Source organism: Monodon monoceros, unplaced genomic scaffold, assembly GCF_005190385.1.
Source record: "Monodon monoceros isolate NGI ecotype Baffin Bay Population unplaced genomic scaffold, NGI_Narwhal_1 Super_Scaffold_2, whole genome shotgun sequence".
NCBI classification, from domain to species: domain Eukaryota; kingdom Metazoa; phylum Chordata; class Mammalia; order Artiodactyla; family Monodontidae; genus Monodon; species Monodon monoceros.
Window position 1 is genome coordinate 85,142,192 of NW_021703776.1, and position 27,565 is coordinate 85,169,756.

General features: G+C 39.2%; 1 protein-coding gene across 3 annotated transcripts in view; it reads right to left on the reverse strand.

Moving 5' to 3' along the window:
- The window catches only part of CHCHD3 (coiled-coil-helix-coiled-coil-helix domain containing 3), a 449,179-nt gene that overhangs the window by 194,606 nt on the left and 227,008 nt on the right, over positions 1 to 27,565 (reverse strand). For all 3 annotated transcript variants that reach the window (XR_003795228.1, XR_003795227.1, XM_029233536.1), the window contains exon 6: positions 19,601 to 19,671. Coding sequence is in view for 1 of the 3 variants with exons in the window: in XM_029233536.1 (XP_029089369.1) it covers positions 19,601 to 19,671 (71 nt within the window). In the remaining 2 variants the exon portion in view is untranslated. The remainder of the gene's footprint in view (positions 1 to 19,600; positions 19,672 to 27,565) is intronic.

Here is a 27,565-nt window from a genome sequence, read left to right on the forward strand (position 1 = left end):
TGCAGCTCGTGCCTTCAGGGGCTCTTGTTTTAGAAGGGAGGTAGGTGTAAAGGCAACTACGATGCAAACTGGGCTGTAATAAGGGCTTGAGTTACCTGAACACACAGAGGGAGCAACCGTATCCTTCTTTTGGGAGCCCGAAGTGGGAAGGGACATGTCAAGGAAGACTACAGAGACACTGACATGTGAGACGAGTCTTGGCAAGTGGACAGCTGACATGGAGGAAATGAAGGTGTGCTGTGTTACAAAGCTGCAGAAGCACAGGTGGAAGGCATGCTCTTGCCTTAACGGAGTGAACTCTGGGGTCCATGAAAGAGTTAGCAAAGATGAGGCTGAGGAGATGTCAAAGGTTATTTTCACAGTACGCTTCAATATTGTTAAGTTTGGGGTGCCTGTCCCAACTTCTAAATAATGATTTATTAGAAACTGTCAATTATTCAGCTTTGAAGCAGAAACTTATTTCGTTTTTAATCATATGGATCAGATTGATGGATGAGTATCTTAAGATTGCAAGGCAAGCTGTTAAAACAAAACCAAAATTATTATCAGTAGCCACTACTTATCACTGCAAATCAGGGTTATCACAACACTGCAACCAAGTAAATGAATGTGGGTGCTGAGACTGACAGAGGACCGCAGCCACCATTCTTAGCTCCTAATATTTAAATGTTGGATTCACGAAAATAAGTGTCATTGCTTTCTTGATAATAAGCAAAAGTTATAAGTAAGCTTATTAACTACAGTGACATTAATAACATAGCATACTATCAGTGTTAGGATTCCACACAAGATTTCATTTGAAAACAGGTCCACTCAATGCTTTAAAAAAAACAAACAAAGAAAGTTGGAAACTCTTGGAGGGACTGGGAGACGGGGAGGGAGTTGTTCTTTCCAAGGCTTGTGTTTTCCCTTTTCACCCTCTACAGGGATCTACACTTTTTCAGAGAAACAAGGTTATATCTGTGATTAGGTTAGCTTTTAAAACCCAGAATGTAGTTTAAACACACACACACAGAGGCAAGTGCACTCTTTTTCTTTTTGTTTCTTCTTTCTGACCCCAAACCTCCAGCCTTCCATTCTTCACTGCAAACACACAAGGGTTAAATAGGCTTTTCAGGAGTAAACTAGACACTTAACGAGAAGTGTCACTTTTATTTCTGGGAAAAATTAGGGTCCAAATGCCAAGCAAGTGACTTCAGAACCAACTTTATGGAGAATTTTGTTTATTTATCATCGACTGTCAACCTATAATTGCCTACAACCTCAAATTGATGTAAATATTCTAAAGGTATGACAAGTGATGAGATGAGGACGGTACCATACACTAACAATAGCTGCCCTTCTCCTGGCACAGACTCCCATGTGCATTTCTAACTAAATTACGTATTTCCTAGCCTGTTAAAATATAATTATTATTTTGAGTACTGTTGTTAACCGTTGGTTAATGATTTGACAGAAAACATGTGTCTTTAAACACATTTTTTTAGAGGCGTGGTACAGTCTCAATTGCAATTTTACAGGTTTGGGGATTATCCCTTAGGGAAATATATATATATATATATATATATATATATATATATATATGATTATATGATGGGCATAAATTTTAAAACACACACAAAATTCACTCACCAGAAACTTGAACTATTGATGACTATAATCATTAGCTAACTACTGATTGGTTGGAGTGTGCCAAGAACATGAATGGACCTCCTTTAATATTCCTATATAACAACTCTGTGATGATCACCTTTTACAGATGCAGAAAACTGAGGCGGGGGTGAGGAAGGAAAAGTAACTTGCTAGAGCCAGTCCACTGCACTATGTGAAGGATATCTATCAAAGTTATTCCCAGTAAAAATTTTGCTCATGTGGATATTTACTACTTCATTATAGCTCCACTGACTCCGTAGGATAGAAAAAATTAAGATAAGTTCTAATAAGTTAAAAAAGAAATCAGGAAGACCAAGAACTACAAACAAGAGAAAATGAGCACATTTTCTTGGTAGCTGCTATAGTAAAATCTGTAGCATAGTAAACATTCCGTTTTTTTTTTTAACATCTTTACTGGAGTATAATTGCTTTACAATGTTGTTAGCTTCTGCTGTATAAAAAAGTGAATCAGCTATACATATACATATATTCCCATATCCCCTGCCACTTGCGTTCCCCTCCCACCCTCCCTATCCCACCCTCCCTATCCCACCCCTCTAGGTGGTCACAAAGCACCGAGCTGATCTCCCTGTGCTATGCGGCTGCTTCCCACTAGCTATCTATTTTACATTTGGTAGTGTATATATGTCCATGCCACTCTCAACACTTTGTCCCAGCTTACCCTTCCCCCTCCCTGTGTCCTCAAGTCCATTCCCTACGTCTGTGTCTTTATTCCTGTCCTGCTCCTCGGTTCTTCAGAACTTTTTTTTTAGATTCCATATATATTTGCTAGCATACGGTATTTGTCTTTCTCCTTCTGACTTACTTCACTCTGTACAACAGACTCTAGGTCCAACCACCTCACTACAAATAACTCAATTTCATTCCTTTTTATGGCTGAGTAATATTCCATTGTAGATATGTGCCACATCTTCTTCATCCATTCATCTGTCAATGGACACTCAGGTTGCTTCCCCATCCTGGCTACTGTAAATAAGAACTGCAATGAACACTGTGCTACATGACTCTTTTTGAATTATGGTTTTCTCAGGGTATATGCCCAGTAGTGGGACGGCTTGGGTCATATGGTAGTTCTATTTTTAGTTTTTCAAGGAACCTGCATACTGTTCTCCACAGTGGCTGTATCAGTTTACATTCCCACCAACAGTGCAAGAGGGTTCCCTTTTCTCCACACCCCCTCCAGCATTTATTGTTGCTAGATTTTTTGATGATGACCATTCTGAATGACATGAGGTGATACCTCACTGTAGTTTTCATTTGCATTTCTCTAATGATTAGTGATGTTGAGCATCCTTTCATGTGTTTGTTGGCAATTCGTTTATCTTCTTTGGAGAAATGTCTATTTAGGTCTTCTGCCCACTTTTGGATTGGGTTGTTTGTTTTTTTGATATTGAGCTGCATGAGCTGCTTGTAAATTTTGGAGATTAATCCTCTGTCAGTTGCTTCATTGGCAAGTATTTTCTCCCATTCTGAGGGTTGTCTTTTCACCTTGTTTATGGTTTCCTTTGCTGTGCAAAAGCTCTCAAGTTTCATTAGGTCCCATTTGTTTATTTTTATTTTTATTTCCATTCCTCTAGGAGGTGGGTCCAAAAGGATCTTGCTGTGATTTCTGTCCTAGTGTTCTGCCTATCATTCCTTTTTTATTAAACCTACTTCCTAGATACCGTATCATAAAAAAGAGGAATTTTATGGCATGAAGTACAAATAGATATAACATTAATAAGAATGGATCAGCTTCCTGAAGAACGTGGCCAAGAGCTTAGCTCTCAAATCTTTTAAAGATTCAGCCTTAATGTACTCTCTGGAACAACGAACCTATTTTCTTTGCATCATCAAGTTCTGAGAGTATATTTTTCATTTGTCTTGTCATCAGTTAGAAAAGGTGAAGATGTGTATACATTTTGGTTTTCAATTCTCCTATTAAATCAGCTTCTCAGCGCTTTGGTTTCCAAATGCTCCAAAACAGGTATGGACTGACATTTTTGCCAAAGGACAATTTTTTTGCTGTGTAGTTTTTCTTTTCTTATATAAATTTATTTTATTATATTTATTATTTTGGGCTGTGTGGGTCTTTGTTGCTGCACACAGGCTTTCTTTAGTTGCAGCGAGCGGGGGCTACTCTTCGTTGGGGTGCTTCTCATTGTGGTCGCTTCTCTTGTTGCGGAGCATAGGCTCCGGAGCAGGCGGGCTTCAGCAGACGCGGTGCACGGGTCAGTAGTTCTGGCTCGTGGGCTCTAGAGCGCAGGCTCAGTAGTTGTGGTGCACAGGCTTAGCTGCTCCGCGGCATGTGGGATCTTCCCGGACCAGGGCTCGAACCCATGTCCCCGACAATGGCAGGCGGATTCTTAACCACTGCACCACCAGGGAAGCCCCACTCTGTAATTTTTCCCGGACTTAATGGAAAAAGTCCTGCCACTAATCTCAATTCACCTCTAGGGAATTATAGACTAGCAGGAAAAACTGCAAGGATTGTGCCAAAATGTAGTATTTTCAAACTGCACAAGTCAAAAGCTGAAAATTTTCACAAAGTGGGCTTTCCTTTTCTTTAAAAAAAAAAAAAAGAGAGAGAGAGACACAGACAAACAGACAGGCTCAGGAGGCCAGATGTAGATTCACTATAATAAACCCTCTGAAGTTAAGTAACCTGGGCCCTGCCAACTCTAAGCCCACTCGGTGTCTGCAGGTACCACCCCGTATAGGGTTCAATGTCCAGCATGTCACCCACATAACTTACCACACCTTATAGCAACCCCATAAGGTCTTAAATATACATTTCCTCCATCATCCAAAAGAAGCCCAAGAGGTTAGGTAGCCTAATGCCACATAGTCAGAAGGACTGGTCACAATTCAAACCCCATCCATGTCATAGAAACAGAGGTCACAATTCAAACCCCATCCATGTCATAGAAACAGAAGTACCAGTTCCTGGGATTTCCCTGGTGGTCCAGTGGTTAGAACTCCGCACTTCCACTGCATGGGGTACGGGTTCAATCCCTGGTTGGGGAACTAAGATCTCGCAAGCTGCATGGCCAAAAAAAAATGTACCAGTTCCTAAGGGTTTATGTCCAAATTTGTCCCACTGCAGCCTTTTGGGGGGAAAAAAAAAAAAAAAAACCGGCCAAAAAAAAAAAAATCTTTTGAAACACAATCTGAGTGCCTGTCAGTAGCGGATGGGCTCAATAAATCATGGTAGAACAATGCCATGGAACACTATGCAGGTACTGAGAAGAATGAGTTAGATTTACTCGTGTTGACCAAAGGAGATATACCCATGATAAATGTAAGTTAAAGAAATATATATGGTATAATCTCAATATATATGGTAAAAATAATACATCTATGTTTATTAATGTTTCTATGGATAGAGATAAAGGAAGGATGACTATCAAACTACAACTTCACACACTTTACTTTTAAGGGGTTGACTGAGAAGGAAAGAGGAAAAAATTACATTTGCCGTGCTAAGAAAAAAGTGGGGGCAGTATACTGATAATTTTAAAAGTCCAATAACGTTTATTAATTTCATATGCTTTTCATTACACTAAGCATCCAGGAAGGATATCAAAAGGCAAAAGTTGATCACAAAACGAAATGGGAAGGAGAAAGAATTCTTAAAGGGTTCATTTAATAATACTAGAATCTTCAAGGGGACTAGCAATCTATGAGCTAATTTTATACATACTGGGTGCGTATAATCACAGTTACAGACATAAACCACATACAATTTGCCTATAAAACATTCTTTTCAAAAACATGCAGAATTTGGTACCAAGTGAATTCTTAGGACACCATGGACAAAGAGATCGTGGCTAAGAGTATTTTTTTTTAAGTTCATCATTATACCATTTCAATTAAAAGATGATCTCATGTTGTGGACTGCAGGGAGTGCTAAAATGTGGAACCAGTGTATTGGCTTTTGGTGACCCTCTATCTCCTAAAACTTCTTCTCTGCAAAGTTGCCCTAAGATTTCCCCAGAGAGCATCCCATGAACCAAACCTTTCCTGAACTCTTTCCTCTCCACTTTTTCAATCAAAACTACTTTTTCCTATGTCCCATTCTCTCAAAGCCCTGAACTTTGCTAAGAAACAATACGGTAAGCTAAAACTTGCTTATTTTTAATGCATATTAACATGCTTATATAATAGTAATTAACATGAAATAGCAAATCGTGATTATTATAACATACACATATGTATGCACCAAATATCATATCTGTATATTTGACAGGCTCCTAGAAAAAACTACCAACTCAAAAGCTTAATTCTCATGGTGTGAATTATGGGTACCAGGAATAGGTGATTTAAAAAAATATTCCCAAGTAGGCAAAACTTTTGGTCGAATTCTCACATCCTATTAACTCTGCCTTTCAAAACATAGCATTTAAAGTCCTTCGGCGTCTGACCCTAATCTTCCTTTTTGGCCTCCTATTCCATCACACCTCCCCCCGCATTCATTCTAACCGTTTCTAGCATATGATTCCCTCTTCATGGAAAGCCATTCTCCCTCTTCTTACGCTGAGAAAATCTCAAAGTGAGCAGAGCCAGCCTGCACACTAGGCACCTCTTCTCGCAGTCCACATCCTGCTCGTCATCCCTACACTGTCTTGTCTGTGCCTTCGTATTAGCATTTACCACACTATAGCCGCTGTTGTATCAATCTGTCTCCCCATGTGTACTGCAAGTGTCCGGAGGGCAAGCATCATGCCTTCTTCATCTCTGTATTTCCAAGTTTATAAAAACCACCTGGAATGTATGAGATACTCAACAATTCTTCTTGAACAAATGTTGAAGTTATAATTCCTGTATCAGGTTTTGACACCTTTACAGTAGAGCTAGTAATTTCAACAAGTATCAGACCTCTGAATATTTGGGACTTAAACTTATATTTCTGTATTTCCAGTGCCCATAGAGCACAGAGCATCAAAGACACCCCGATGGATGGCTGTGTTGTTGATACTGATGATGAGCTGTCACATTACTACCCTTCAAAATACATGTATGTCATTGAGCTCTTCACTGGGGGAAGAAACCAAACAGACGAAAACAATGTATCAGAATCCACTCATTGAAAAGAACTCCCAGGACAGCGGAGTTGATGAAATTGGTCTCCTGGAAAAATCCGGTATCTCAAATTCAAAGACCTCAAAAATACCTCCAAACCAACACGCCACTAACCACACCAAAAACACAAATGACAAAATAGTGACAAAACATCTGATCCCTGCTTCTTGTCAACTAACCAGGATGTCTGAAAGATGCACCCTACACCCAGTGATGTTATTTTCTTTACATTAAGGTCTTTTGTATTGGAGAAACTGTATCAGGGAAAGAAAACTGGTTAATTGTGAATAGTACCAAATGAGCTGTAATGGAGGTGCTATGAATGTAAATCAGCGAAGCCTGATGCAGAACACAGCAGCATCTGGGCGTGCAGCTTGCAAAGTAATGAGACTGTGATGATAAGCTGGCACCCAGCTTTGATCACTTCATCTTGCTCAAGAGCTCTGCTGGGGAAACAGAGGTGAGAGGCACTGACCTCCCTCCCACCACTCCGCAGGAGCACAGAAAACCGTAACGGATCGGACTGATCCCCTTCTCTCTTCTCCTCCTTGCAAACACACCCCTTTTTCAGAACTGACGGTTTCATAGTGGGGAGCCCAGCATAAAACAGGCCGAGAAAGCTTCTACCGTATGAAGTGTCATGTCTGAACACGTCGACGGTAATTGGCAATTCATTTTTCATCCTAAAAGCAGAAACAGGCGTACGCTACCTTCAAGCTCCCGATCATAAACCATGCTCAATGTGCCTTGTACACAGACAGCTTTGCTGAGATCTACACCAGTGGCAGGCTGGTGGACTTCAGAGTCTCCACAGGTGGGTCTGTCTCACAAATAAATAGGTACTTGTGTAATCTCAGAAGCACAAGAGAACAAAATGAAGAGAGAATGGCAGCACATTAAAAAAAAAAAAATCCCACCACACAACAGCAGCCCTTAGCCTTTCTTGTGTTAATACTGTAATTGGCACATAGCTGACTTCTTTGTGCTTGTAAGGTCCCTACGAAGTGTGTTTAACATACTGAAAAAGGAGCTTTTTAGCTCTTGAAAAGGAGTATAAAGCCAGATGTATCCCTGCACAGTGTTTCTTGCCAGCCTCATCCAGAAAAGGGAGCTGGAGTGACTTGTGTGAAGGGAGCCAAGAGTGAGAACTCCCTTTAATGAGCGCATCTATCAGTTTTCAAGGGGCACAGATGATTACCCGCAGTTAGACACACGCACTCACAAAAGGAACATGGCAATTTAACTGCTGGCTGGCGCATGAGAAAGCACGTAAGACAGCTGAAGGCAGCCATGTGAGCAAGTTGGGGGTGCCTGGCGACACTTTTACATGGGAACATGTGTGCTTTCATTTCAACATGCAGGGAAGGGCCAAGATGCAAGCTTTCACAAGTTTTCAGGCATTTTGCCAGGACTCGGTACATAGTATGAACAAACTGCTGTCTAAGATTATAATATTAAAAAGTACCAGTGTCATTCTATAAATGTTTCACGTACAGATACTGCCTATAAAACCCCTTTATCAAAATTTACTTTCAAAACTTAACCAGGCCTGGGATTTCCCTGGGCGAAGTGGTTAAGAATCCGCCTGCCAATGCAGGGGACACGGGTTCGATCTCTGGTCTGGGAAGATCCCACATACCGCGGAGCAACAAAGCCTGTGCGCCACAACTACTGAACCTGCGCTCTAGAGCCCGCGAGCCCCTGCACCACATCAAACAGTTGCCCCGCTTGCCGCAACTAGAGGGAGCCCGTGAGCAGCGACAAAGACCCAACGCAGCCGAAGATAAATAAATAAAAATAAATCTATAAAAAATTTATAAAAAAAAACTTAACCAGGCCTATCTACAAGACTCTAGGCCAACAAGGAGACGAGTATAATAGGCAAACATAATTTAATGGGGAGCGGGGGAGACTTATTCTTAAGAAAATAAATAAAATAAAGCGAGGTTTACTCCTGTATCTATAGAGATCAAGCATACTGAACGAACAGCCCTGACTCTGAGATGAAGTTTTCAAATTCTAATAAGAAAATATGATTATGGATAGGATTAGAAATCACAGGTTTCTTAAGACTGTGATTAAATTGAAGAAACTTATTTCACCTGGAACAAATTACAGTTAAAAGTTGGGTATTCCCAATATTTCGGACATTTTTTTTCCTAATTAAAATTAGGAAATTAGGGTATTTTAAGATTAACATTTTAAAAATGTACTGATCTTAGGTGTTCACACTGTAGTAAAATTGTATATATACCTGGCTAACTATTACCCAGAAAAACAAATATTCTCAATACCTCAGAAAGTTGACATGTGTCCATTTTCAATCAAGTCCCCCTCTATCCCCATCAACTACTTTCTGATTTCTATCAATGCAGACTAATTTTTCCTGTTTCTGAACTCCGCATAAATGGAATCACACGATGGGCGCTGTTTTGTGTCTGGCTTCTTTTTGCTTAACATAATGCTTCTGAGATTCAGCCATGTTGTTTCATGAATAGTTTATTTTTTTAAAACTGCTAAACTCATCGATGACCATATGGGTAGTTTCTTTTTGACTACTATGAATAAACCTGATATGAACATGTGTACAAATCTTTCTGTGGATGTATATTTTCTTTGCTCTTGGGTAAATACCCAGATCTGGAATTCCTGGGTCATAGAATAAATGTATGCTTAAATTTATAAGACACCACCAAACTTCTTCCAAAGTGACTTTGCTCTTTTATACCCCCCAACAGCAAAGCAGGAGAATTCTGGTTTCTTCACATCCTTGCAAACAATTAGTATTGTCAGTCTTTTTGATTTTCATCATTCCAGTGGTTTTAATTTGCAATTCCCTGATAGCTAATGATGTTATTAGCACTTTTCATGTGCTAATTGGCCATTCGTATATCTTCCTCTGAAGTGTCTGTTCAAGTCTTTTGCCCATTTTTTTTTAAACATCTTTATTGGAGTATAATTGCTTTACAGTGTTGTGTTAGTTTCTGCTGTATAACAAAGTGAATCAGCTATATGCATACGTATATCCCCATATCCCCTCCCTCTTGCATCTCCCTCCCACCCACCCTATCCCACCCCTCTAGGCAGCCTCAAGCTGAACTCCCTGTGCCATGCAGCTGCTTCCCACTAGCTGCCCATTTTTTAAATTTTCTAAATGGTGTCTTAAGATGAGCAGAACCTTTTAATCATGATAAGGTCCAAATTTATCAATTTTTGTATTTTGTTTGCTTACATCTTAAGAAAAATGAAAAGAGCCAGAAATAGGAATCCTTGAATAGACTGACACCATGAGAGATGATGTGGAAATTATACATTCAAATGAGCGATGGGAAGACACATTCAAGTACGATTATCCTGAAAGTTCTGGTTTCAATTTTAGTACCATGGTTTTACCCCAGAAATAGTGGCAACCCTAAGTTAATTATCTGGTTGAGAGCAGGGAGGGTTGATAACATTTGGAATAGGCTTCCCAAACCACAGAGTGATAAAACAAGCAGGTATCACCATATGGCGGAGCCTATACAACTCTCCAGAGACTATCCTGAGAGCTATCACTTTTATGCATAGATAACTTCTTCGATATAATTTTTACCATACTTAAGGCTCTAGATGGTTAAACTTTGCAAATCTGACACAAGGAAAGAATTAAAAATCTACATCCTACAAGTCTTCCTGGACATTTTAAGAAGTGGCAGGTCAGTCAGATGGTAATTAACTCTAATTGGCCCCCCTACAAGCTTCGATGCTTTCTATCTGTAGCTGAGTGGCACTCAAAAAGCAAAATAACTTTTTCTCATCTATGAAAACATCAAAGGAAAATTTTTAAAAATTATTTCCAACTGGATCCTTTAAAAAGTAAATGAACTCTTGCTGGAATCAGCAAGAGGAAAAAACTTAGTTATCCCAGTTAGAAGTATATTTGGGGAACTATGAGCTGTGTAGATAATTACTCAAATAAGCAAGGATCAATAAATTCTAAAATACCATGCACCCTAGAACTCAAAATGTTCTTGTTTTAAATATTATGATACAAAGAAACAAGCTATCATTTTGGCAGAAGCTTCATTTATCTAACTAATAGTGTGCAATTAATATTTCATATAACCATGTAGGGTAATGCTGGATTCTTAATGGATCGTATTGATTAAGGAAGAAAGTTCAATGCTAATGTTCCTGTAGGGGAAAACAGAACAATTTGTTATCCCACGCAGAACAAATCATGAATTCAGGAGTTTATGGCCACTAACCTAAGGGCTGCAACAAGACTGATTTTGATAATTTACATGAAACACATAAATAGATTATATTAAAGGAAAGAATATGCCCAGAGCAACCCAAACAAACGCTAGCTGCCACCACTGAGACAGGGAAGAGAATTCCAGGTCATGGATTTAAGGCAGGATGTGGCCAATCTGGCCTCAGTATCACCACTTGAGGTTCCTTCACATACTGTGTTGAAGTGATAAGGAAGTTTCCACTGTGACCCTCTTGACTTTGAGACCAACTGCACATGTTCATGCAACAGCAGCAGTTTGTGTTCTATTTTGTGAAACAGATAATACTGTTGTATGGCTTACATCCCTGTCCTGCCCTCTTAGTCCTATATTCCAATCAACTTTGCCATCCTGCCCTGCCCCCTTCTGCAGACACCTCTGGACTGAGTGGAATGCTGCGAGCAACAGTGGAGAGTCAACAGTCCGTGCTGTTTTACAAGGTGGCTGCACCAGTCTGCATTCCCACCAGCAGAGAGAGAGAGTGTGTGTGAGTGGTGGTGGTGGGGGGAGTGTCCCTTTCTCCTCCGCACTGTCTCCAGAATTTGTTACTTGTGGACTTTTTGATGATGTCCATTCTGGCCGGCGTGGGTGGCTTTGATTTGCATTTCTCTTGATGGTTGGCAATGCTGAGCATCTTTTCACATGCCTGTTGGCTGTCTTCTTCGGAGAGGGGTCTGTTTGGGTCTTCTGCCCATTTTTTGATCGGGTTTTTTTCTTGTTGTTGGGCTGTATGAGCTGTTTGTGTGCTTTAGAGATGGAGCCCTTGTTGGTCGCATCATTTGTGAGTGTTTTCTCCCAGTCCGAGGGTTGTCTTTTCATTTTGTTTGTGGTTTCCTTGGCTGTACAGGGGCTTGTGAGTTTGACTGGGTTCCATTTGTTTGTTTTTGCTTTTGTTTCTATTGCTTTGGGAGACTGACCTAGGAAAGTGTTGCTATGATTTATGTCATAGGCTGTTCTGCCTGTGTTCTCTTCTGGGAGTGTTATGGTGTCATGTCTTAACATAATATAAACAACAAACAACCCTACACTTCTAAATAGGCAATTATAACCAAGTGTATGCAGAAATGATACAGGTGGAAAGCTAACTCGCAAGTGGTGTTAATGTTTCTTGGCATTTACTTCTGTTACCTTAGAGAATAAGTATGTAGACTAAGGCTAGAACTCCAACTTAAAGAAATAAGAAGAAACTAACTAACTAGACAAATCTGATTAGGAGGGCTCTAATTTTAAAGGGGGGGAAAGGCACTAATCGCCTAAGGTTTCCTTACAAATCTAACCAATTCTACATGCCCATCGTAAGAAATACTGTCAAACAGTGGTGTGTTCCAAAGCAGGTCTCACTTGTTGCCTTGGAACTAATTTGTTGCTTTGGGGGGTGTGGGGGAAGAGAATGACACACACAGCTTCTTAGTTTGAGAGGCAGCAGGCTGCTCTCCACATATCCCCTGATGAAGTACAAAAGGGGCTGCCATACCATACACAACAAAACTAAAAGGTCACCTGGTGTCTTACAACTAAATAAAACTACTTAGGTCCATTTTTTAGATGAAGATCAATGACAACTTTTTTTTTCTTTTTCAACTTTTAAATCTTCTGAGCTTGAATGCCCTAAAGAGAATGGCAGTTAAAATTTACATTTTACAGATGGAAGAGACAAGTCAAAGGTGGAATATAAATAACCTGCCTGAGGAACTGAGTGTTCTAAATAACTGAGACTTTGTTTCAGCCAAATGGGTATTTGCTATTGGACAAACTCTAGTGGGTACATGAAATACTATGGAAGCTGACATAGGTGAGTTGATGTTTAAAAAACAAAAACAACAAACAACCCTATACTGCTAACTAGGCAATTATAACCAAGTGTATGCAGAAGGAGCACAGGTATATTTACTTTTTCTAGAATTTAGCCTCTTCAATTGCTAAGTCTCTTACTGAATAATCAAGACGTTGCTTGGCTCTAAGGACCGTAGGGAATAAAATGTCACCACTGCAGCTGCTATATTTCCTGCTCACAGCCCTTCAAATTAAAAAAAGGGGGGGAAAGGCCCAATACAAATGCAGAATTTAATTAGTCAGTAAAAGCCCCAATCCTTGCTCGAAGCCCTGTTCTTCCTGTAATATCACATTCTTTTCTTCTTATGTAAACTTTTCATTAGGGAGAAGACATCTTTATAATACAATAACTCGAGTTATACTGTAACTGCTGGTAACATAACTCCTGCATTAGAAAAGCCAGCATGTTCAAGTAATGTTGTTTTAATACAATTTGTGTTCAGCAGAAACCAAGTCAACTTGGTCATTGAGAATTTGATCAATGTGAATTAGTGTCTTACTGAGATAAACCATTTGATCATTTAGAAACTGATCAACGAGAATCAGAGATAAAACATTTATCATGTACATTTGGTATATCAGAGCCATTCACGCAGCACTAAAGTAGGTTATAAGCAGACATCGATAAGTGTTAGAGACAATGTGCAGGGAAACTGTCAGCTGCAGATACAAATAAATGTCTGAAAGTATATAATTTTAATCCTTTTGATAGGGCAAGTTACTCAATGAGGCAGCTGGAGTCACTGAAAAATTATAGGAGCTCAGCTTTGGAAAACCTGGAAAGAAGCACAGCAATGCTGAAACACTGCAAACTTTGGAAATAAGTTTTAATTAAAAGTTTAAACAGAATGGTAAGTAACATAAATTTACTTGGCTAAACTTCTATAAGAGTTTTAAGACTATTAATCAGAGTAAACTTTGTACCTGCAGGACAATTAGTTCTATTAATCTAATATTTCCAAATTGAAGTCACAGTGACATTCAAGCGCACTGGCTTATGCATCTAACAGAATTATAAATTTGCCAGTCAAAACCTTATTTAATTATTTTACAGCCAATTAAGCAGGATCTTTAAACACTGTTGCTTAAAACTGTCCATAATCCACATGTGTAATTACAGAGAACATGAGAAACACCTGCTGATACCACTGGCGTGTCATCCTGAGCTTCACTAACTCATTCGTAGTATAGCTATTAAAATCACACACCCTAAAGAGAAACTAAACAGCACTGCCAGTCAAAGTGAAACCCTAATAAAACCAAGAACATTTTAAAGAGAAAGAATTTTACACTGAAGCAAACCTTTTACTATATAGTGATACTTAAAAAAGCAATTTATCTGTAAGAGTTTTGCATAGCATTCCACAGATACTGTACAATCACCTAAACTCCTTCCACAGGGTAACTAATCTTTTAATACATTGCAAGGATAACCCAGGCTTCTTCCATGAGCCTAAATTTATAAGTCAGGTTTCAACAACTTCGTTCAAGGATAAAAGTGAGGGGCTTCCCTGGTGGCGCAGTGGTTGAGAGTCCGCCTGCTGATGCAGGGGACACGGGTTCGTGCCCCGGTCCAGGAAGATCCCACATGCCGCGGAGCGGCTGGGCCCATGAGCCATGGCCACTGAGCCTGCGCGTCCGGAGCCTGTGCTCCGCAGTGGGAGAGGCCACAACAGTGAGAGGCCCATGTACCGCAAAAAAAAAAAAAAAAAAGTGAAAACCCCTCCTAACATCTGGCACACAAAGGAGCATTACCACTATTCACATCCAATTGCACAGAACCATACTCCTTTACGAGTGCTTCATCTTTCAAAGATACTGAAGCCAAGTTGAAAAGTTATACCTCTAATAAAACCAGTCCAAAATATTTTTGAGAGATCTATGTCACTTCCCATATATATTTTTAGGGAAGGTAGAACTGGCCACTGAATTATCTAAAGGAAAACATGGGAGTGAAAGATCAATCGTCTTTGAAATGCTTTTGTTTGATATTACATTGTCTTCACAAGGTTTACACTGCCTTTTGCTTTACATTTGCTTGATGTTTGTTTTTATATTTTGAAAACAATTTGTGTGTACATAACACTATGGTAACATTTCCTTTCTGTGGGTATGGTATATTGACCCCAATCCACTGAGGCAACTGGATTCTGATGCTGACTAACAAACAGAGCCCCTGTGGCACTCTGTCCATACACCCCTTATTCTGTCTGTACATCCTGACAGCTCTGACACACATCCCTTTTGAGGTTGTCCTGTCATGAGAGCTTTATATGCTGTCTCCTGGCTGGACTGTGAGCTCCCCAAGGGTAAGAACTCTCCCTAATGTTCTTTGGGGAAGTTTTAACATCATCTAGATTTCGTTTGGAACCAGATACAGAAATCTCCCCTATGGTGCATAGTTTCATAACATGAGTTGGACATGATAATAAAATAATAATATCATAATAATAATACATAATAAAAAATAAAATCTAATATTTATTGAGCATTTACTTTGTGCTAGACCTGTGCTAAGCACTATCAATGTAACATTTAATATAACATTTCGCTTAATTACCTACAAGTTAGAATATAAGGATTAATACTGAACATAATTTTAAGTAGCTGAGTTATAACATGGTACTCCCGCCATGTAACTAACTCAGAACTAACACCATAACTTGCTCTATTTAACAGCTAATAACAAAGGGTGATAAAGGTGATATGAAGTGCTTATAATGACTGTTTCAGTTGAGCTGGGAAAAGAAAAGATATATCTCTTGAATAAAAGCTAGATGTAAAAAATACATGTATCACTGGGTTTACCCAGTGATTTGGGTTTTATAGCCAAAATTTTAAAGCTATTTTGGGGAAAAAGATCTTGCAGGAAAATAAACAGCACACATTCTTGATCCCAAATTACTTAATTTCCATTGAAAAAAGAAATAGTAAGTTTTAATAATTTGATATTTATTAGGGATACAATTATCTCATCACAGTAGAACCAACTGTGGATTTTTAAAAAGCTTTGGTTTATTAAATCTGTCTTATTCTTGCCCTCCTCTGACGAGCTCTAAGCTCCACGCTGATAAGACCCCACCTATCTCCTTCATGGCTGTATATTCAGAATGCAGGGGAGGGCATGTTGCATAGAAGCACTATGAATGAATGATGTGTTGATAAAACAGGGGGAAAAATTCCAATAAATCTAAAGTGTTTTACTGGTTTACCACCAAACTATAAAGTGAGGGACTGAAGTGTGAGTTAATATTTAAGCCTCCCTAAAATAATTCCATTAGCTATCCTGCAGGATGCCCCAATGTAACTGTTGTTCATCACATGTGGCCTCAAATGCTCGGAGCATTCTTTATTCTTTCTCTTTACAGTGATTTTATGTGACCCCCCCCCATCAGGTGCATAACAGTGCCCTTGAAATTGCAATTTAAAAAGCTTCCATCTCCTGTAACCAAGATGTATCCAAATGAATCCTTCCATCACATAAAATTAACTAAATCCTCTTCAAAGTCCTTCAGAGTTTGCTGTCCAAGAGGAACTGCTGAGTTCAGCTCTGTCAGGCAATGGAAAGAATACAGTACTCTGCCTTGCAAAAGACTGAAGATGTCATGATTACATGAGGTGCTCAAGTTTCTAAGGAGAAACAAAATTCCATTGAGGAATCTCTGTGTCTTCAAAGATGGTAAACATCTCTTACATCCAAAGCACTATCACTTCCTTGGTGTGACACTAATGAACTCAATGCAAATCAAAATACGATATTCTAGGAAGCTCAGGCTAGCAGGTAGCTGAAAAAAATGATATAATGAAAGTCACTTTCTGAAAAACCTAGCTTTGAAATTCCTGGGTTTTTGTTTGCACTGGAGTTAGCCAAACTGCAAAGTCTGAGGGCAGAGTCCCCAAGAGTGTCCTCACTTCTAGTATCATCTGCAAGTTCAAGGGGTTCCCAAACCACCCTAAGCTTTGATAATTCAATAAAAGGACTCACAGACCTCACTAAAGCTATTAAACTCAGAGTGATGGCTTATTATGGGAAATGATACACAGAATCAGCCAAAGGAAAAGAAACCAAAGTCTGAGAGTTTTCCAGATGCAATGTTCCCACTGTCCTCAGGATGCATTTCCCTCCTGGTATCACTGTGTAACAAATGCAGAGTAGTATCAACTAGAGACGCTCACCCGAACTTTAGTGTCCTGAGCTTCACTGGAGCCTCATCACACATTCTTGCCTGACTGACTGCCCCTGTGGCTGAATTCAGTCTTTGGCACCGGGCTGATACCACATGTCATAAGGGGCCCATCGTAAATAATAAGACATTTCTTTCACTTGGGAAATTCCAAGGGTTTAGAGGTTTGTCCCAGGAGCTAGGTACAAGGGCCAGAGCTCACTTTGGGAAAGGCCAGACTGTTTACTACACCAGATTGGAGAAGGATCTAATAAAGAATAATACCTTCTAAAGATAAAAGAGAATGATGCTGCTGAGGCTCTGCTTAAAACTAAGTCCAAACTACAGGTCCATGCTGTCTTGGAGAAGGTAAGTCATAATGACTTTTACTTTTGTGCTACATGCAGCCTCCCATTCTGCAGTAGGCTAGCCCAGGCTGAATGACATGGCAGCTGGGCATGGCTTCAGAAGAGAAGCCAATTCTTTTCATCTAAAATCAGACTTCTCTCTCTATGATATTCAGCTTCCACCAATTTTCCAATAAACTAAGCTCATATTTCTGTTTCTGTTTCTCCTTTATCCCTTCTGTCCAAGTGTTATGGGCTGAACTGTGTCTCCCCCAAAATTCTTATGTTGAAGTCCTAATGCCTGGTACTTCAGAAAACAAATTTGGACAGAGGATTTTTAAAGAGGTAAGTAAGTTAAAATGAAGTCATCAGGATGGACCCTAATCCAATGTGATTTATAAGAGAAGGAGATTAGGACACAGATGCAGAGAGGAAGGCCATGTAAAGACAGCCATCTGCAAGCAAAGCAGAAAGGCCCCCGGAGAAACCAACCCTGCTTCCACCTTGATCCTGAACTTCCAGCCTCCAGAATTGTGAGAAAACTTCTGTTAAGCCAGTCAGTCTGTGGCAGCCCTAGCAAACCAGTACACCAATTCATCACTAATTCATGTCTAATCTCTCAGTGACTTTTGCATCCATCCCCTCCTTTTCTCTTTCACTTATAGAGATATCTCATCTGGTATCTCTGGCTTTTTTTTCCCTGCACACCTCCAATCAAACCTCACATCAACTATCAGACTAATTCCTAAAGGGCAACAGAAATTGGGGTACTCACCTGGTCAAACACCTTCCAATGCCTTCTGGCTAAATGAAGACCAACTTCTTAGCCCAGCAGCTAATGAATGACCCTACCAACCTTTCCAGCTGTATCTCGCACCAGTCTCTGTGAGTCAAACCACTGCTCTTAGCTAGTTTGTCACCCAACTACTGAAGATGTTTTCATTTTGAATACCTTTCCTTCCTGACTATTCAATACTCTTCTTCAAGCCTCAATTAAAATACCATCTTCTTTATAATGACTTCATAGATCATTCTAGTCAGAATTGATCTCCTTTAACTTAAATTTTAGTTATTTGTATAGCTATCATCTTACAAGGAAGAAAGACCCAAGGTGCCAAGTCAAAGGTTCTCACAGTACAGAGACCAAAGGTTTAAAAAACAGTGCTTTAACATTAATGGGAAGGATAAAAACCTAACTTTGAGAATACATATGTAGAGTGCCTTTTAAAATCAAGTCTATCCAATACCATATCTAAATTCTAAAGATAGCATATTAACCTTTAAGAGTGAGATTTATGGCTCATTTTTAGAAGGCCTTTCCCAACTGCCCCTAAAGAGATAATTCACTAAGGAAGACTAAAGGTTTTTGTCTATTTAAAGATATCTCAAACCATCTTTTTAAAAAGTCTTTTTTTTAATCAACATTAAAATAACACCAATATCCATTACCACACAAACTGCACTATAGCAGAAAGTAACAACATTCTACCTTAGGGTTTAATCATTTTATCAAATGTTTATAAACATGCCAAGGAAGGAGGTCAGAGCCCAATGCACTCTTTCAACTAAACCTGTCACAGCACCTTTCTGTGCTTCACTAATTTGCACAAGTGCGACTAACAGAGGTTACACAACAGAACTATTTATACACTCAGGAAAATTCTGAATGATGTTTTCTGACCTAATGTGAGCACTGGAAGCAAAGGGAAAGTACAGGGCTATGGGTCGCAGACACTTTGATCCATCAATTACAGAACATTCATTTAAACATTCCAAGGATTAACACAGGTAACAATTTAACATCACCCTCATAATCAAGGGCAAGGTAAAGTCTGTGATTTAAATGCTTTCAAGGTACATGTGAAGAAATGAAAACAGCTTAAATGGGAGAAAGGCAGATACCCGTTGGACATGCCCATCATTTTATGATACACAAGTGAATGATTTCTGTGTTTCTATTAAAAGAGACAGCAATTTAACATCACCTTCATAATCAATGGTATCCTATCTTATAGAATATTCCAAATGAAAATTCTATCACCATTGCTTTCAATTTCCCCTGAGTTCGTAAAATTGAGTTGCAACACAGTCACCAAATGCCCATTCCTTGCATTTGAATTCCACTAGAGCAACATGGATCCAAACACATTTCCAAGTATTCCAGAGGGCTAACGTATCAAAGAGCAATAAAGGTGTATTTTCATCTTGTCAAGAAGGGTAAATAATGATAATACTATTAAAAACTTACTTGAACTTTGCTTCCACCTCCTCAGCAGCTTTCTGGTATTGCTCAGTGGTGACTCTGTAGAACTCTGAGCTCTGTGGATAAAGATCGATAGCAGAGTTTTCAGTATCCAAGAGGTCAAAATGTGTGCAAGACCTACGATTTCAAAAAGATACATAAAATCTTGTGTCGGCCACTCAAGCAGTAGGAGAAAGATTTCTTGCATGGTAGCATGAATACTTACAAAAATACATGTAAAGCTACCCATTTAATAACAGTATAGTTGTCGGTATACAGGCTGTAATTAAAGAGTAAATGTTCACATTTGTAATTCATCATTATTTGATCCTTCTGAGAAAATTCCTAACACATTTTTGAAAGATTATTTTGATCTCCCTTATTTGGAATCCACCACTGCAAGATCAAAAGACACTCTGATTGAATATGATATTCACACACTATACTTACCTATTATTCCAGTGTTCCACCTAGGATAATAAAGGATCATTTCTTTTTACACAGTACATTTATCCTCAAGATGGATTCTTTATGGAGTAGAGTTTGTTCTATCATCTCCATATGACCACAAGAGCATCAACATTTATAACAAATTAATCAGTAAGAACAGGGGTGCAGATTTAGGTAATTTTTATTAAAAAAATGTTTCAATATTACATGAATGAACACATAAGCAACATAAATCAAGTTGTAAGAGCAAAGTAATGCCTTTCCTGGGGCAGCAAAATTAAAAATGATCCATTCTGGCTAGCTACTGTGAAACCTGTCTTACTGCAGAGGGTGGCCTAAATGACCCTATGAGTCTTCAGACTCCATGAAATACCCTGCAAAATGCATCACAGTGCAAAGGAACAAAATGCAGTAGACCCCAAAATGCAGTCTACTGTGCCCCTTCATCCCCTAATCACTCAGGTTTCACATGCATGACTTGGGGTAGTTTATTTTTTAATAAATCATTGTTGGTTGGTAAGAAAATGAAAATGAAATCCTCTTCACACCAGTGACCCCTTTGCATTTAACAATCTGGGTTGCCCAATGACAGTCACATCCAGGTTTGTTGGATGTAGATAAAATCAATAGGTATGTGATTAGACAGCAGACTCAGGGTGGCTGGAGCAATGGACAGGTCACCATTTGAGATGATGAATGGCTTTCTATCAACGTAGAGTCCCCTACGATGCTAACATTTACTATAATCTTATTTGGGCTGCGATTTATCTTTCTTGCACCTGATCAATAAAGATGAACAGAACAGTTGTAAGGATCGATTGTAATTTTTTATCATTTTCAAGCACGAAGGTGTATTTCTGACATGAAGACAATATTTACGTGTACTGCTTCTGCATTTTTGAGATTGCAATGTGAGTGATGAACTGCACCAGTCCATATGCCGAGAAGTTTTAATTCATTGGTAGGTCTCGAGCTATCAAAAAGCCATTTGTCTCCTCCGATATTTTAACTTTAGGTTGTGTCACTCCTTCGTATCAGTTCCACTTATGAGGTTTTTCTTTCCTTTAAAATACACACCAGTCATGACACGCTCTTTTGCAATGTTTGGTTTCAGCTTTTCTTCGAACGCTTCTAACAAAGAGGGCAGCAAAAAGGCAGTTATAATGGACCACTAACAATGATGAGAAACTCCCCACATTACTATGATGAACTGTCAAACAGGCATTATGTTACTGAATCATCTATTAAAATGCCAGCAAAACAAAATATTTTTGCTCATTTTAAACACTGAAACTGTAACGTCTGGGACCAGACTGAAAGATCTGGTCTCTGGTTCTGTTCAGTGACCCTAAGCAAACAACCTCCCCCAGCTTCCGTTCCAGTGTTCCTAATCTGTAAAATATGGGTGATACTAGCCCTGCTTATCTCTGCCAAAGCTGTTGTAGAAATCAAATAAGATAGGCAAGAGAGCTAAGAAACCTGCTCAGTGTTTTTGCAGGATAAGATTAACATCCAAATAAAAGAATTTTGGAAGAAAAGAACTAATTTGGGCAATTCCATTCTGGGTACAAATTCAAAATTATCAATATAGAATGATACACAAAAGCAAGACTTCTGCCATAATATAGAGAGCTCCCTTCTGCTCTGTAATGCCAAATGTAGATTAAATTGCTAACTTTGTCAAACTTTCTTCTTCAATGTTAAACACACCAAAAAAAACCCTGTACCTGTGATGCCTGCAAACCTAGAATATAATTTCTTAAAGTTTTAGGCTTATTTATGCTCCATATTTCTAGCTTAGTGACCAGTTTCTGACACTGCATAAATGTAACAAAGAAAAGTCCCCAAGAGGCAACACCATATAACTAAGAAAATAAACACAAATATGCCCAACATCTATATGTAGACAGTGTTTAATTCATTAAGTATTTACTTATTCATTCAACAAAATTAAATCCTTATTATCCCAATAAGTCCATCTTGGAGAACTAGATCCTCAAAAAGCTTTCCATCTGCTACAGGAGAAAAGAAAAATAAGTATAATAAAAGGTCACAAATATTAAGCTAAAAGTGGTACACAACGTTAATGGAGTTCAGAAAAAGTAGAGATCTCTTTTGACCTGAGAAAATACTTTTAAAAATGGACAACTATGCAAAAAACAAAACAAAACCCCAAACCAAAAACATTCCCAATATGTCTGCCAGCAGGAGAAAGGATAAATATATATTGGGTATTCATAAAATGGATATCTATCTATACAATGATGAAAAAGAATGAATCAGACATACATGTGGGGCAAAAAAAGCAAGTTGTAGATATGATACAGTACAATGCAATTTATGTTACTTTGGATGAAAAGGGGCAAATAATGAAACAGGATCAGTAAAGAGCAAATTCTATGGATTATCTCTAAGTGGTGGCAGTTATGTGTGGGTGGTAAAAGAGGATGAGAGGGACAGAGTGCCATAAAGGAAGGGAACAGGGGGACTTCACTGCACTGTCACGTTTTCGACAATGAGGTGGGGTACCCATCCAGTTGTTACACTGGTCGTAAATACTTTGTAATACATACAAAAATTGTGTTACTCCCCCTCACTCCCCAAAGGTGCTAACAACAACAAATGCTTTAGCAGAACTAGAACATAAAAGTACGTGTGGGGAACACATGCTGAAGAGCAGGTGAGCTGAGTGGAGATAGATTCTTAAATGCTAAGCTATTGCAGAGTGTTTACACATTACTAAACAAAAGTACCTTTTCCTCAACTTTGTCTTATGTAATCATTTTAGACTTACAGAAAGGGGGCAAAAATAGAAGAAGGTTCCTGTATATACTTCACTCAGCTTCCCTTCATGCCAACACCTTAGATGATCATAGTACAATTATCAAAACTAATAAACTAACAATGTCACAATACTAGAGACTAGCAGCAACTAAATTAGACTTTATTTGAATTTTTCCAAATTTCCTTCTTTTTCTAGTCCCGGATCTAGTCCCGGGCCCTGTGTGGCATTCAGTTCTCACGGCTTCCTTGTCTCCTCTCTCTGTGACAGCGCCTCAGTCTTGCCTTCTCTTTTATGACCTCAACACTCCCGAAGAACACTGGTCAGATGTTTCGTAGAATGATGTGCAATTTGGGCCTGTTAGATGTTTTCTCATAATTAGACTGACACTATCATGGTTATAGGGAAGGATACCACAGAAGTGACGTGCCCTTCTCCACACATTGCATCCCGGGCTACATTACATTACATCAATAGATCGTTTTACTTGTGCTGTTGATCTTGACCATTTGATTAAAGTGGTGCCTAAGGGTTTCTCCATAGCAAAGTTACTATTTTTCCTGTTGTAATCAATATCTTACAGGAGATTCTTTGAGATTATGCAAATACACTGTTTCACCTTAAACTTTTGCCATCAGTTTTTTTGCATCCATTGTTTGCAGCAAGGATTTCTGTGGTGTTCTAACGATGCATTAATTTTTGTTTATTTATTTATTTTATTTATTTATTTTTTTGCGGTACGCGGGCCTCTCACTGTTGTGGCCTCTCCCGTTGTGGAGCACAGGCTCCCAACGCGCAGGCTCAGCAGCCACGGCTCACGGGCCCAGCCGCTCCGAGGCATGTGGGATCCTCCCGGACTGGGGCACGAACCCATGTCCCCTGCATCGGCAGGCGGACTCTCAACCACTGAGCCACCAGGGAAGCCCCATTAAGTTTTAAATGACATTATTGCATATTTAGACCTTACTGATATAATGACAATCTTCATTGACTCTCTTGCTCAATAATGAAAACAGTAGCCTCAGAGGAAAAGCCTTCAAACACAAAAATCTTCAAAGAGTGGGTAGTTATTCTTAGAAAAGTATAAATTCCCTACAGCCTGATTAAGAAATATGGAACAGGAGGTAAACATGGAGCTATAGAGGGGCAGACCTGAGTCAGGCAAAGCACGCGTGCCTCCCCTATTCACTGTCAATAACTGAGAGAGCCTAGGTTTGCACTGTGGGAACCTCCCTCCTGCTACACAGGTCAATCTTTATCACCGTAAAGACATAACTGTCCACTGTCGGGAGGAAGAGGCAGACGGGCTATTGCAAGGATTGGGTAAAAGGGGGAAGGGGTGAGTGGTTTCAGATGCCCCTTCAGGGGCTGCCTGAGCTCCAGATCCAGGTTTTCAGGAAGTTGCCCCAACTCCTGCCCTTCTATTTTGTGAGCCCTTGGTAAAAGGAATGGGGACCATCCACTTCAGAACCATCTGCAGAGCTTGTGAAACTGCAGACTCCTGGGCCACACCCTGAACCTCTGAGGATGAGGCCCAGAAGCTGCAAGCTCAGAAGCATCTCAATGACTCTGAACACACACTAAGTTTGGACACTACTGGGTTTCTAGAACAATGAAAGGATAATAAAAATTACTGTTTAGCATACCATTCAAAGTGAAAAATCAGTGTTTTTGAAGAATTATGGCAAAACTATTTTCCACAACTGAATATAGTTATAATTTTTACGCTCCAAATTAGGGAGTCTACTGGTACTGTCCACAAGTCACTGATGGACCCAAAATTGCCCAAGAGCTCTGACTCTTGCCTTCCACTGCTGCAATGTTCTTCCTCTGAACTGGTACTCACAGGCAGCAGAAGTACCGTAATTTTCAGAAGCGTTGCTTTCGTTATCTGTGTTGTCTTGAGATGGCCATAGGTTGTACATGCTGCTAATTTTGTTTACTATTTTTGTTACTTTAATGTCATCCTTATAACTAAATTTGTGGTTATTTGGTTAACCAACCCTACAGTTTGTAGTAGTACATACTTACATTAATTGTATTTTTGTCTGATCATTTTCTATAATAGTCAAATTTTAAGACCTGTGTGGTCAGTGTTTCTAATAAGTAACATCCACACTGCTATTTTCAAAGAAGATGGAGATATATATACGGACACATACACACACACCCTCCAAACACTGTTGCATTGTAGACAAGTGGTATGAGAGAAACAACCTGGTGAGACGACCTTAAATAAAGAGACTCAAAAAGAAGAGGTAGAGGAAGGTGCCCGTGATCTGACAGGGGGGCCTTTCAATGAATGATCACTGCTTTGGACACGGCCACATTATTTCTATGCCAGTGAGGTCCTTTACAACCTAAAATTCAAAAATTCTTCATTCATATTCATTCTGCATAGTTACCTGCTCCATCAATGGCAGGAAAAATACTTGACATGTTTTGTCCAGCAGTAATATGAACTTGTGGCGGGTAAATGTGATTTAAATCAAATATTAAAAGTCTAATTCATTAGTTTCTTCCTTTAAAACATGAATTCTTATTTGATACAAGCATAAAACATGTTTTCCACCAAGATGCTCTTTGAGAAGGTAGATCTTATAAATTCAAAGTAGAATGACAGTATCTTTCAGTATTTTACACTATCAAAAATTTGATTAAAGGCTTATCTATTTTTTTGTCAAAGATAAGTGAAAGGAGTTGTAGGAGGTGACCTATCTGCAGAATAACATCATTCTAGATCTGGGAGATGTTTCTGTCACCTATATTAGAGGACAATGCATCACTGGAAACAACAGGCATTTTCATTTTCTATATCAAAATATCTTCCATCTAAGGCACAAGGAACCAGTTACTAAATACACAGGCAACAAACTGAGTTAGGGTGAATGAATGCTCCATTGATAACTTTTAAAACGTTTCATTTAAAACACATGAATATGCTGTCCACGACACTCTGCACTTAGGTGAGTAATTCTTAGCAGAACAGCGAGGTGGTAAAGAGCATGCACTTTGGAGCCAGACTGACAAGTCACAGCTCCACCCTTGTAGAATGGAACACAAGAGCTGTCTACCATCTGTGAAAAGGGGAGGGTAACACTAAAGACCAACAAGACTCTTTGGGGTATTAAATATGATAATTCGTATAAAGCTCTTTGAATACTCTGCAACAACATAAATGGACAAAGAATTTGAAAAAGAATAGATACAAGTATATGCATAACTGAATCACTTCACTGTACACCTGAAACTAACACATTATTGTCAATCAACTCTACTCCAATATAAAAGAAAAAGAAAGAAACAGTTCAGGCAGTGAGAGAATGAGCTTCTGTAAGCGGCCTTGACATTCCTCCTCAAAACCCTTTAAAAAAAGAGCAAAACCTAGCAAAAAATAAATATATAAATCCCCCCAAAAAAGTCTACAAATAATAAATGCTGGAGAGAGTGTGAAGAAAAAGGAACCCTCCTACACTGTTGGCGGGAATGTAAATTTGTACAGCCACTATGGAGAAGAGTACGGAGGTTCCTTAAAAAACTAAAAATACAGTTACCATATGACCTTGCATCCCATTCCTGGGCATATATCTGGAGAAAATGCTAACTCCAAAAGACACATTCACGCCTATGTTCTTAGCAGCACTATGTACAACAGCCAAGACATGGAATCAACCTAAATGTCCATCAACAGATGAATGCATAAAGAAGATGCGGTACACATCTATAATGGAATATTACTCAGCCATAAAAAGGAGTGAAATAATGCCATTTGCAGCAACATGGATGGACCCAGAGATTATCATATTAAGTAAAGTAAGTCAGACAGAGAAAGACAAATATCACGTATCACTCACATATGGAATCTGAAAAACTGATACAAATGAACTTATTTCCAAAGCAGAAATAGACTCACAGACACAGAAAACAAACTTATGGTTACCAAAGGGGATAGTGGGGGCGGGGGGAGGGGGAGAGATAAATTAGGAGTTTGGGATTAACATACACACACTACTATATATAAAAGAGGTAATCAACAAAAGACCTACTGTATAGCACAGGGAACTCTACTCAATATTTTGGAATAACCTAATAGAAAAGAATCTGAAAAAGAACATAAATATATATATGTATACCAAATCACCTTGTGGTACACCTGAAACTAACACAACATTGTAAATTAACAATACTTCAATTAAAAAAAAACATGTTTTTATTATGATGACCTGATATGCATTAAAACTTTACTCAGAGCAATTAAAAAAAACAACACAATAAGGACCAACAGGACTCCTTGGGGGATCAAATACAGTAACTCATAAAAAGGCTCTTTGGGGCTTCCCTGGTGGCGCAGTGGTTAAGAATCCACCTGCCAATGCAGGGCGCACGGGTTCGAGCCCTGGTTCAGGAAGATCCCACATGCCACGGAGCAACTAAGCCCGTGCGCCAAAACTACTGAGCCTGTGCTCTAGAGCCTGAGAGCCACAACTACTGAGCTACGTGCCACAGCTACTGAAGCCCACATGCCTAGAGCCCATGCTCTGCAACAAGAGAAGTCACCGCAATGAGAAGCCTGCACACCGCAAGGAAGAGTAGCCCCTGCTCGCCACAACTAGAGAAAGCCCGTGCGCAGCAACGAAGACCCAACGCAGCCAAAAATAAATTAATTAAATAAAATTTTTTTAAAAGCTCTTTGAATAGTACTTGGGATAACATATGGTGAGCATTATAGGAATGCTACC